The sequence below is a fragment of the Theropithecus gelada genome, chromosome 17, assembly GCF_003255815.1.
Source record: "Theropithecus gelada isolate Dixy chromosome 17, Tgel_1.0, whole genome shotgun sequence".
Lineage (NCBI taxonomy): Eukaryota > Metazoa > Chordata > Mammalia > Primates > Cercopithecidae > Theropithecus > Theropithecus gelada.
The window spans coordinates 61,421,002-61,434,508 of NC_037685.1; the positions used below are offsets into that span (position 1 = coordinate 61,421,002).

At 34.8% G+C, this 13,507-nt stretch overlaps 1 protein-coding gene across 1 annotated transcript in view; it reads right to left on the reverse strand.

Annotated features, from left to right (window-relative positions):
- UBL3 (ubiquitin like 3) overlaps positions 1-13,507 on the reverse strand; it is a 78,519-nt gene that overhangs the window by 6,481 nt on the left and 58,531 nt on the right. The window contains exons 2-3 of the mRNA XM_025364221.1: positions 6,348-6,456; positions 1,266-1,352 (exon numbers count right to left, since the gene is read on the reverse strand). Coding sequence (XP_025220006.1) covers positions 1,266-1,352; positions 6,348-6,456 — 196 coding nt within the window. The remainder of the gene's footprint in view (positions 1-1,265; positions 1,353-6,347; positions 6,457-13,507) is intronic.

Here is a 13,507-nt window from a genome sequence, read left to right on the forward strand (position 1 = left end):
CTATAAAAAAAGCTACAAATCAAAAAAGCTCCATTTTAAAGTGCCAGATATCTTAGTAGATAGAAGCATTTTTTAGACCAGTTATAAAACTACTAGTGAAACTCAGTGTGAGATTATAGCCTGAAATGTTTTATTCACTTGACACTGTGATAAAATCATTTGCATTCATCTACTTTAGCCCTTATTGCCCAGGATTTTTACCAGTGCATTTGATCTGTTTGTCCTATGTAATACTAGAGCAACCTGAAGGGAGAGCTTCTGTCTTACTCTACTGGATTCCCAAGTGCTTAGCACAGTACTGGCACATAAGAATTTAATAAATACATGCTGAATGAACGAATGCAAACATTCTACCTTTAAGGAAAAACAGATTATATATTAGGTTTAGAGGAAAAAGTCAGACTATATTTAATGAAATATATATTTAGATAGATCGTTTGCCTATACATTTCCAAATATCTGAATATATTTGAAATACCTATTTTCAAAACTAAACAAATCCTGTTGATGGTAGAAAATGTACCCCATAAGGGGGCACTATTGAGCTACATTTCTCCAGTCATATATAAAGAATAATAATAGCTAACAATTAAGGTGTTTACTATGTGCCATGCATGTAAGCACTTTGAATATATAAAGTAATTTACCCTTCTTAACCTCTGAGGTAGGCACTATGGTAATTCCACTTTACTGATGAGGAAACTGGAACACAGGTTGGTTAAGTCACTTGCCCAAGGTTTACACAGCCAGTAAGTAGTGCAGCTAATACAACTTAAATAGTCTAGTTCCAAAATCTTTTCTTTCGACTATTACGCTAAAATGCTGCTCTAATGTCAGTCACTTACTTTATTCTCACATGATTAGCAACTATATCAGGTAGGAACACCTGAAAACATCCCTTCATATATTTGAAAACTATCATAAATTTTTCCTAGTTTGTGTGTCCAGTCTTAAGTTTAAAATACTGTATCTGAATTACATTATTTGGAAATATAATAACATTACATTTAAAAAATAGCAGGTATAGAATTCTATCTATACTGGGATAGAGTTTATTATACAAGGTAGTAGATACTTATTAGAGTCCTAAAATTAAATTCAACAGAATACACAATGTGAAGGAGTAGGCATACCAGAAGTAGGCAGAATTCATAGTTTGAATTTGTCTTTTTTTTTTAGTAAATTCAAAGACCTTAGCATTTAAAACAAACGAATCATGCTACCATGAGACAGACATGAAATCCCACTACAAAGGTGGCTGTTACCTCCTAATGTGACATTTCCATGTAGAAATCGCCCTTGATAAATGAGTCGTAGAATATTTGGACTGCTGACCTGCTCTTCTTCCCAGTCTGAAAAGAATCCAGTGAACTGGTTAGGTATATTCTAACACGTAATTAACGTACTACTATATTGTTTTAAGAATTCAGATTCAAATCAGTTAGAGTACAAAGAAGGCCCTTGGAGCTTCCTACTATTAGAAACAGTCACTATTCATATATTCACCGCAACCCTAGTTCTTGCTTATTCTTCTTAAGTAGCAAGAGCTGCAAAAAGACTCATTTTGCTTCTTAAAGAATACTAAAATGTACCAAACTGTAGTCCCCAAGTTTAAAGTTAATACAAATGAGTTGGGAAAGACCTACCAAGTAAAAACAAATACCATTTTAAAATTAATTTAAATTACCAGTAATTAACAGATAATATTATAATGTTCCAATATTTGTACCTGTTAAAATGTGCATTTAAGGCTAGAAAACAGCAGGTTTAACAAATATCTAAAAAACAGTTAATATATTGATATTAAGAATAACAAAAAAACTGTGTTTACTTTTGGATAATGTTGATTTATTATCTTATTTTCTATCTGAAGTCAGTTAGTAAACATTAGAGAAGATACAACTTTAGTTCACCTCACCCAAAATGAAGACTTGGAAGAAACTGAACAACTAATATATATTAGAAGGTACTGTACAAACATGAAAACTTAGAAAGGTGTACACACAAAGAAAATCAAAAGACAAACTGGTAGGTAGAATGGGTAAAAGATTATTTAACTTCAGCCTATAATTTATATAATAGTAAAAGATGGAAGCCACTCCATTAAAATAAAGGTTTAAGGACACTAGTGTTATGATAGGGTAAAGGGTTGGTAATTTTCATGAGCTTGTAGATGTAACAATTTAAGCCTTGAGTTTATTAATGATCTGAGAATTCCTTTGTCTTTTTTGTCAACAATTCTCACGTGTTTGTTTCCTATAGCAAGAGCTAATGGGCAACACACAAAAAAAATAGTTTAAAGTATTCTGAAAGAGTGACAGAAGAGAAAGGAAGTAATTACAGACTTTTCTTTTGCCCTTTTCTTGACTATTCAAAATCATGAATATGAATTTGATAAAACCACTGCCTATAAGTGACTTAGGCACAGCTGAAATGAGCAAAGGAGAAATAAATCTCAGTCATTTCCTGCCCCTGACCCATGCCTTTAGTCTCTTCCCTCTTCTCCCTCCTGCAAGGTTTTGTTGCCTTCTGATCCTGTTACTCCCAGGTCCCTCCTATTCCAGAAGAAAGATCAAATAAGTCTCTAACGCTATAATACAAATTGTTTTGAATTCATCACTTCCAAAATTATTGTTTAATAGAATATTTCTGGTCAAGATGGAAGTGCTCCATAGATACAAAGGTAAATTACAGTAATTGTTTAATTCACAGGAAACAAAGACTAATATTCTAAAAATACTTGAATTTTTTTTTTTGAGGTGCAGAAACCTGAAGTCCCATGTTTCATTATCTTATACAGAGTGTCATGATTTCCACGTACTTCATCGGTGTAATATGCTATCTCCCTTCCCCTCTCCAAGGATCTAAAATTTAGAGAAACCTTAGAATATAGCTTAAATGAAGAATTTCAGGTGTTATTAACATATCCTAAGTTTAATAGATTTTTTTGAACCTTTGACCCAATAACAGCTATGTGTCTGACTATTCCACCTGTTAGTAATATTTCCACTAAATAGCATGAGGGTATGCTAAGGAAAACTAATTCCTTCAACAAGTATAGTGCATTAAGTATTTTCTTCTATTGATTTAATATTTGCCACACATTTATTATTAGCATCAATAAGTATTTAATTTGCTGATTTTTAGTACATTATGTGATACAATACAGACTTACATTTTTAATTTAAATATTCTATGTAAAATAAAAATTAAAGTACTTCTCTATTCTTTGCAGTGTCTAAAACTGCTGAGTAGATTTGGCAACCTGAGGAAATCCTGGGAACTAAAATCATTTTTTTGAAAATAAAGGAACATCCACTGATACAATCAATTTTCAGTACTGGTAGATGGTTTGTTCATTTGGGATACTATTTATGGCAAAGGCTTATACTTGAATTTAAACTAATTTTAATATCTAAGTAAGTAATTATGAAAGTAAAAGTGTTTCTTTTACCTTAAGTTATGATACTGCCCAAATAAATTTCAGAGTGATTACCCTTCTTCTGCCTTGTGTTATCTCATCTATAAAATCCATATATCAAAAGCTATTACTATGACCACTCCCTCCAAAAAAAATCTCATAAAGATAATCTTTTTGTATCACACTTAGAATAACATCATTGTTGGGTATTTAAAAATGCTTTTCATACTGACAGTCATCTATTTCCACCTGGCTATAAAGAATAGCCAATATTCTTAGAGCCCAAATTTAGTCTTCTTTAGCTTTTCTGAAATTCCTTCTTAGCTATAACCTTTATAGCTTCAGTATCTCCCTGATTTAGAAATCAGCTGCTTGGTTACTAATGTGAAGAAAGATCCAGTAGTTGAAAGTATTTGTCTAAATCAGTATTTCTTAAATTTAGGCCTATGAATCCACAAAGACATGTCCTTAGGGTCTAAAAGTCCTCTTCAAGAAGTTTTAAGTTGTATTTTCATTTTAATGAAAATCTGGAAAATCTGTATTTTCATTTTAATGAAATCTGGAGGAGACTGTCTAGATGATTTAAATAGTCATTTTATAACCAAGCGCAGCCTTGGGGTTTTCAGTACTCACGTGTGCATTAAACTTATGATTGTACTGGTGCCAAGCAGTCAGTACTTCTTTAATTGTTAAGAGGCTAATGAGATAAGGACAGAGGTTCACTTAACAGGTAAATGATGCATTCTATCTAAGAGAAAACTGAGTAACAATTTGTTATACTGTATAAGTAAAGGTTTTATGGTGACTCTACAGATAACTTGATCATCAAACACTATGTAGGAACATAGGCATGGCAAACTCAATAGTATTCATGGGGTAAGCAGTGAGTTGGTTTTGGCAAAAATACATCATCTAGCACATTAATGTTATTAATTTGAACATTATTGGTTTGAGAGTTATATTTGCATTTTCTGAATCAATCTTTTTTAGTTTTATGATTATGCATATGAGTTAACAAGAATAAAGAGTTTTAACTGGGTTTATGTTTCTATATTTTAAAATACTCATTGTAATAAAAATAATTTAAGTCAGCAACTAGAGATCTACAAGAATTATGTTCCTCTAGAAAAGTTCCATATATTATTTAAGGCTGAGAAACACTGATCTAATTGACTCATTTTGTACATATACTATGTTCTTTGTCAAAATAAGTCTTGTCCTTTAAAAGTTCAAATTGCTTCTGCTAAAAAAATTAAGTGAAATCAGCTGAAAATAATTCGTATCACTATGATATATGACATAAGGATCAAGATGACACTGGGGAAGTTCAAAGGAAGAAAACGAACCAACAATTCACTTGAAGGAGGCAATTTTTTTCTTTTTTTTTTTTTGAGACGGAGTCTCGCTCTGTCACCCAGGTGGGAGTGCAGACGCATAATCTCAGCTCACTGCAAGCTCTGTCTCTCGGGTTCAAGAGATTCTTTTGCCTCAGCCTCCCGAGTAGCTTGGATTACAGGGGTGCACCACCACGCCCAGCTAAATTTTGTAATTTTAGTAGAGACTGGGTTTCACCATGTTGGCCAGGCTGGTCTTGAACTCCCTGACCTCAAGTGATCTGCCTGCCTCAGCCTCCCAAAGTGCTGGGATTATAGACCTGAGCCACCACACCTAGCCCACAGTCTTACTCTATATTTAAAAAAAAAAAAAAAAAAATCAGAGAAAGGAAGAAATACCAAACACATTTTCCAAGATTGTTATGGTTACTGGCTTGAAAATGGAAAGCATACACAGATATTAATCATCTTGACCTTATAGTAGTTCAGAGAACACAAGAACTGACATGAATTAGAAGTTAATTTTGTTTCAAACTTAATTTTAAATAGGCTATCTAGAGAAGACCATAGAGAATGTATTATCTGTTAAAAATGTTGCTCTTTCCTCTTACTTTGTGTTTTGGTAAAAACAGGTTTACTCATATGAAGGTGTGTGTATACTCACTATTTTGTGTGTGGTTTTTTTTTTTCTTTTCTTTCTTTTTTTTTTTTTTTTTTTTTTTTGAGACAAGGTCTTGCTCTGTTGCTCAGGCAGGAATGTAGTGGTGTGATAACTGCTCATGGCATCCTCAAACTCCTGGCCACAAGTGATCCTCCTGCCTCAGCCTCCCAAGTAGCTGGGACTACAGGCATGTGCCACCATGCCTGGCTAATTTTTAAATTTTTAGTAGTGATGACATCTTGCTATGTTACACAGGCTGGTCAGTCTCAAACTCCTAGCTTCAAGCAATCCTCCTGCCTTGGCCTCCAAAAGTGCTGGGATTACAGGTAAAAACCACCATCCCTGGCTGCATTTTTCTTTATTAAAAATATTTTTTGGCCAGGCACGGTGGCTCCCGTCTGTAATCCCAGCACGTTGGGAGGCCGAGGTGGGCAGATCACAAGGTCAAGATATTGAGACCATCCTGACCAACATGGTGAAACCCCGTTTCTATGAAAAATACAAAAAATTAGCTGGGTGTGGTGGCACGCACCTGTAGTCCCCGCTACTCAGGAGGCTGAGGCAGGGGAATCACTTGAGTCCGGGAGGCAGAGGTTGCAGTGAGCTGAGATCGCGCCACTGCACTCCAGCCTGGCGACAGAGCGAGACTCCATCTCAAAAAAAAAAAAAAATTTTTTTTCCACTTACATTAAAACAGTTCTAAGGCAAAAGGAGTCATTGCATCCTGGGCTCCTTTACCATCTGGGAATGAGACTGCTGAAGAGCAAGATAAGGAAGGATACAATGATCTTCTAAATCTGAGACTTACACTCCCAATTTTTGGTTGTTCTTTTAAATGTTATATGTTTATAACAGTTTCAAAATGTTTGTGAGACAAGGTAGGGCATAAAGAATCAACATTATTCATACTCAAGAAAAAAATATCACTTACCCATTGGCCAATTGTCATATACATGCTTTGCAATGTCAGAAGCAGAATCGTTAGGAGAAAACAGGAACTCTTTTGTTTTTCCGCTTACCAAAATGAGGCGCAAATTTATCTGTAAGAAGACAATGATTCTTTTAACATAAATCTAAAAATCTTTTAAGTAAAAAAGAAGGCTCAAAGGCTTTTCATTTCAATCACATTCTAAATTATTACCAATGCCATATTGTGGTTTTAATTTAAATTCTATAAAACTTTTTAAAAAAGAATGGGAATTTGACATTTCATTTTATTGCCTATTATTTAAGGGGTATGTGTGTGTGTGTGTGTGTGTGTGTGTGTGTGTGTCAGACATATTTGCCACAATAAATGAACGCAGGGAAAAAAAATTCATTATGCTTTTAAATTTAATTACTCTAACAATGTTCAGAATTGAACTTTTGCAAGTTATCACTATTACTATAGAACATACATTTTTACCCAAAAATTAATAAAAATGTTGGCACTGAAGATCTCATCACTAAACAGAAAAAAAAATTAGTTGATACTCTACTTCTTAAAATATATAATTAAAAGAAAAACTATATACAAGTTTTTATCCTATGAAAATTATTAAAACCTAGACAAATTAACAAGAAACTATATATATTTTTTTGAGACACAGTCTCCGCTCTGTCGCCCAGGCTGCAGTGTAGTGGCACAATCTTGGTTCACTGCAACCTCTGCCTCCCGAGCTCAATCAATTCTCCTGCCTCAGCCTCCCAAATAGCTGGAATTACAGATGCCCACCACCACGCCCAGCTAATTTTTGTGTTTTTAGTAGAGATGAGGTTTCACCATGTTGGCCAGGCTGGTCTTGAACTTCTGACCTCAAGTGATCTGCCTGCTTTAGCCTCTCAAAGTGCTGGGATTACAGGTGTGAGCCATCGTGCCTGGCCAAGAAACTTTAATTTTAAAGAACTTTATCATGGTTAAAGGAGGAATCAATAATAGTAGCTCTTTTAGTCCCAACTGCATGACCATATATTTTTTAGGCGGAGTAGGGTAGGACACATGGGACAAAGGATATAAATTCACCTTCAGTGATAACCCTAAGGGGGATAAGAGAATTAAAGTGTTTGAGATCTACTGGGTTCACATTTCCAAGTCAATATATATTTGCTTATATCATTGTTAATATATTTCACAAATGTTTAATTTTTATCTGTTGTAATTAATTTAATGTTATTTTTTTAAAAACACCATATCTATGTATTCCCCTGTAAGTCACAGAAATACAAGTGTTGTTTCTATTACTCCTGGCCTTTGTTAAAAGAGTAAGTAAGATCTTACTAAAAGTTGGGTCCAGTCCAGAGCTGTGCTCTGGGATAAGGCAATCTAGCCTAGTTTCTTTATATGTAAAGAACAGAGAATCTCATTGTACCAGTCTGAACTGTGCCAGGTCCCAGGTTACCCAAGCTCTCCTTTTTAGTGACTAATTTTTTTTCTTATTAAAAATACCAGAAAATCTTTAAGATGTCAGAGTCTACAATGAATAAATTGGTGCCTATTACAGCAGTCACTGATTTACTATATTCACCTACCACCATGGCCAGTGTCACTTCCAGTACCTCACCAATTTGAAAATTATTTGAAAATTTTGTTGAAAGTTATAAAATATCTCCCCTATAAAAATGCATATACACAATTCTGGATTCAATGTAATGCAAATGAATTTCATATTAGATGGAGTGGAAGTAGATTTCATATTCTATCTACATATTTCAATTAAGTTTTTTAAAAGATAAAAGAAAATAATCTATGTTCCAGGTGAAAAGCCCTTTCAATATGCCCAATAAGAATTTCTTCCTGCTTTTTCTAATTAGAATGAAGTTATACCAAATAGCTGAATACAGGAGAGATCTGATAAAAACATGTTGCTGTAAAGAAGTGATCCAAAAACTTTGAGTTCCACTTGAACAAGTTCAAGTAGTAGTCTGCAAGAATGATTACGCTCTACGAAAGTAACACCTTATTTATTTCCTATAGCAAATCGGTAATGAGCAATTCTTCAAGCAAGGAACCTAACATCTATGCAACACAATGTGAATTTTAGTCGTCACAGATACATTACTACTCATGGCTTTCTCTTAATGTATGAATAACAAATACATATTACCCTATGAACTTATATGGAATATTTAAGGTTCTTCAGTCATTAATGTCCAAGAAATTCTGCCCCTAATAGTTCAGCCACTTGTGTTTAACTAGAAAAAATACAATTAAATTCAAGCTTCCTAATTAAGAGTAATGCAAATTATGTGAACTTACTACTTCTTAAAATTTTTTACGCTTAAAATTAATTTCCATTGGGTTTTTACTCAAATTATAATATTTAAAAATGATGAAAGGAAATAGATTTAGTCTTTAGGATCTATAAAGGGGACACCAAAGCCTACTTTTGATTTTCCGTGATGTCTATCAATATGGAAATGGGAAAACAAATGATAGTATATCCTTACCATGGAATTCCATGCAGCGTTAAATGACATGAGATAAAGACCTGTATGATCTGACATGAAAAGACAGCCACAACATACTAAGTGAGAGAAAGCAGCCAGGTATAAAACAGTACTGTGGGAACAAAAGAACACATGCCTATTTGCTATGTACTGACTCACGTGTCCCCAAAATCTCTGTATTGAAGCCTTAACTCCCAAAGTGACTGTATCTGGAGGATAGGGTAATTAAGGTTAAAGGGAGATCATAAGGGTGAGGTCCTCGTCTGTCCAACAGCAGCCTTATAAGAAGAGAAAAAGCTCGGCTCCTGTGCTCTCTCCCTCTCTCTTCCTGCCCTCCAGGTGGGGACAACAAGAAGGCAATGGTATTTTGCCGTCTACCGTATTTTGCTGTGGCAGCCTAAGTTGAATAATACACACAAAGAAAAATATAAAATAAGAAATGTGAGGCTCCCTTTAAAAAGGGAAGCAGCTTTTCATAGAAACTATGATTGGTGAGAAAGTTGACAAAAAAAATCAACAAAAACTAAAAACTAAATTACTTGGATCTAAAAACATCTTGTTTATTCAACTTTTGTGTTATAAATTCCTTTGCTGTCCTATAAGAGGCTAGAAAATATAGACTATTCATGGGTTGCTGAACAAGTAACCTGTTTACTAACAAGGTTGAAAAAAGGTGTAACTAAGACTACATTTAACTATCCTATATTTTCTATCTTCAATGACAAATTTTTCTACTTTGTTTTCCTGTCATTCCATATAAAGAGATCAGGACTCTCTTGTTGCCAAAATGTTTTATTACAGCAACTTGGTTTCTTGTCTCTCTGGTACAGCAATTTATAAGTTTATAACTTTGAATTGAATAAAAGTGCTAGCCAGGCGCAATGGCTCACGCCTGTAATCCCAGCACTTCGCAAGGCCAAGGCGGGTGGATCACCTGAGGACATGAGTTTGAGACCAGACTGGCCAACCTAGTGAAACCCTGTCTCTAATAAAAATACAAAATATTAGCCGAGCATGGTGGTGCGTGCTTGTAATCCCAGCTATCTGGGAGGCTGAGGCAGGAGAATTACTTGAACCCCAGAGGCAGAGGTTGCAGTGAGCCGAGATTGCACCATTGCACTCCAGCCTGGGCAACAAGAGCAAAACTCCACCTCAAAATAAATAAATAAATCGTGCTTCTGACAGTTTAAAAACCTAAAATACAAAGCAGAACTCTGTTTATATTTCAATAGTATGGGTGTGTATATCTCACACATACACATGTGCAAACTAAAGTCTTGAAAGGTATGTACCAAATATAACAGTACTTATTTCATCTTTAGTTTCTTCTTTGTGTATTCCTGCATTTTCTAATTTTTACAGTAAGTCTGCATTACTTTTAAAATAGAGTAACATTTAATTCAAAGAGTACTCAATCATTTCAGGATATTCCTAATAAACTATTAATATTTAAAAAATGTAAAACTATCAAGTACTATATCAGTATGGGCTTTCAAAGAAATACAAATGATTTTCTTAAGTAGACAAATAACCATATCAATTGTAATAAATACACCGCTCTGGTGGGGGAATGCTGATAACAGGGAAGGTCATGTATGCATTGGGGAAAAATGTAAATGGGAAATCTCTGCCACCTTCTCAATTTTGCTGTGAACCTAGAACCGCTCTAAAAAATAAAGTTGGCCAGGTACAGTGGCTCATGGCTGTAATCCCAGCACTTTGGGAGACTGAAGCAGGAGAACAGCTTGAGGCCAGGAGTTTGAGACCAGCCTGATCAACAAAGTGAGACCCTGACTCTACAAAAATTTTAGAAAAAAAATGCCAGGTGTGACGGCATATGCCTATAGTACTAGCTACTCTGGAGGCTGAGGCAGGAGGATTGCTTACACCCAGAGTTTGAGGCTGTGGGGATACAGTGCAATGATCATGCCATTGCACTCCAGCCTGGGTGACAGAATGAGACCCCATCCCTAAAAAAAGATAAAATAAAAATAAATCAACAAAGTCTACTTTTTATAGAAAACACTAAGCACAGAAATATAGAAATACAACATTTAAAAATGAAGTTATAAGATATTCATGGATCCTTTGAAGGCTATTCATTGAACCTAAGACCTTCTGTTCTAGATGTCCGGCTGAAGAAATTATCTTTGAACATTCCCAATTTCTTTTTTTCCTCTTTTTTTCCTGTCACAAGCTTTTAAGCTTGTGAGAGGAAAACCAAACCAAAACAAGACAAGACAAAACAAGACACACATACCGCACTCTATAAATTTAACTGTCTGGGTTCGTGCCACAAAATTCTCAGCATTTCCTATTTTAAAACTAACACACATCACAGTTGCCAATAAACTGATATTATACTTTCATATTTCAAAAATCAATGGTCTAAAGAGTTCATATTTATCTAGATGTTCAGAACGTTGGAAACTCATAGCCTCTAAATACGTTTGAACCATGTTTAAAAAATATTATTTTAATGTTTATAGGTGGTTATGCATCTTCGGTTTGACAGAGACCCTACTACTCCCTCCTTACTCCCCCTGGCCTGCTTCAAACACTCAGGAAACTGCCTAGTTCCAGAAAACATTTGAGTTTGGTAATTCACAGTAGAGTCTGAAAGTGGTTTCGAAGTATAAAATGAGAACAAAAAGCAGGGTAAGATTTTAAAATCTTCTACTCAGAGGAAACATAATCACCCTTCTGGGTGGGGAAGGGGGAGAAAATGACAACTGCCAACATTGACTGCGTAAATACTTAAGTCTAAAAATTTATCAAGTCTTATAGTAAAACTGCTTCAGGAAAGAAGCTTATGTCCAAAATTGAAAAGAGCGGCAACAAACCCACAACACTGCATTGCTGAGTAAAGTGACTCTTGCCTGAAACATCCAGTGCCTATATCAGTGTTTGGCGCATAGTAGGTTGTCAGTAACTGTGGACTAATATTTCAGTTTTTTCAGTTTCAAGATGCAAGTGAAAGTGCAGACTAGAAAGGTCAGAGCTGATTCAAACCTGGGCTTCAGCATTCTGGCATTGTATTGAAGGGGTGGCCTAGTAGGTAGAACAGGAATGGATAATTGTTTCTTGGTAGTGCTATGGTCATGCAGATAGTTCAAATGCGTAAACACCTCAATCTTTGATTTGGGCTCTGGATCTTTACTGTCAGCAATATGCCCCAGTTAACCTAAATGCTTTAATGTATTTTGAAAAGTAAAATTAATTCTAAGTTACCATATTAACATATATGTTTGGGCCTACTTTTCAAATGGACTAGGTTAATAGATACAGACAATTAACAGACTGGTCTTAACTTGGGCCTATGCTTATATCTATGAGACAAGCTTGCTACTAGACTAGAGCCGTGAATCTGCCTCAGTCTGCTTGTCAAGTGTACCTTAGGACTGTAAGAAAGATGGAGGAAAACACTGGATTCCCATAATTTCCTTTAGAAGAAATCCTGAAAGCAATCATGCAGATAAACAACTGGATACCCGGGCTGGTTATTAGTTAATTGCTCCTATGCTATAGTAAGAATCTTCCAGGGCTTATTCAGATAAATAATGTTAATTGTAGCTCCTCTCGGTAAATGTATGACAATTTCTATAAATGTGAGCTGGTTTCCTTTAAAATATTAAGTACTTATTATTTAAATATTTATTAATGAAAGACCTTTTTACATCTTTGAAGCCAAGCTAAGCCTAAGTATAAAATCCATTTAAAACCTCTGCTTGTAGGATCCTTGACACAGCAACAATGGGTTAAAAATAAGACTTATTTATAGCTTAAAATGTAATACACTTTGTGTACATACCTGTCTAAAAGAAAACTGGTAATAAGGACTCTGACTTGGTATGAGAGCTAATATGTAGTAAAGTTCCTAAGAGATGGCATTTAGATCACTCAAATGAATTATATATTTTTTATATTTACTTTTGAGGCAAAACAAATCAGACAAGACTATTAGTGAGGCAGAACTACCATGATGATTTCCTGTAAGGCCAATGGATACAACAAGAACCCTTCAACGCATGTAATTTCAAGTTAGAACCATTTTTAGTCAAACTGCCATTTCTATTTGTTAGACAGTATCAATTTGGGGAAATTTCATATAGAACTTAGTTTATAAAATAATATGTTTTTAATCAGTCAGGATGAAAAAAATGAGGGGAAAGAAAGAGGGAGGATGGAAGATGGAACTGACTACAATGGTCTTTGGGTATAAAATATAATTATGGAGATGGACCATGCTCTTTAAAAAGACTGTTTTCTGCTGAAAGACAAATACGTTGATCTGAAAAGGAATTCCCACTTCTCCTCTGAGAATCTTTTAAGAATAAAATGAGTATTGGGATACTCTACTTCACATGCCAGTCTTCCTTAGAGAAAACCATCAACAGAAGCATGCTTTGCCTTTCTACTGCTCATTCCTGCCTTCTTTGCTAAATGGCAACAACAAGCAGGTAGCCAGTGGGAAAGGTATTAGACCCTTTTTGCAAATCTTAAAAAAAAAACAAACTCCCAACTTATATCAAGAGAATTATGCTTAGTGAAGAAAGCCAATTGCAAAAGGTAACATACTATATGATTCCACTTATACAATATTCTTGAAATGACAAAATTATAGAGATGGAGAATGGCCAGGCTGGAAGGGAGGAGACAGGAAGG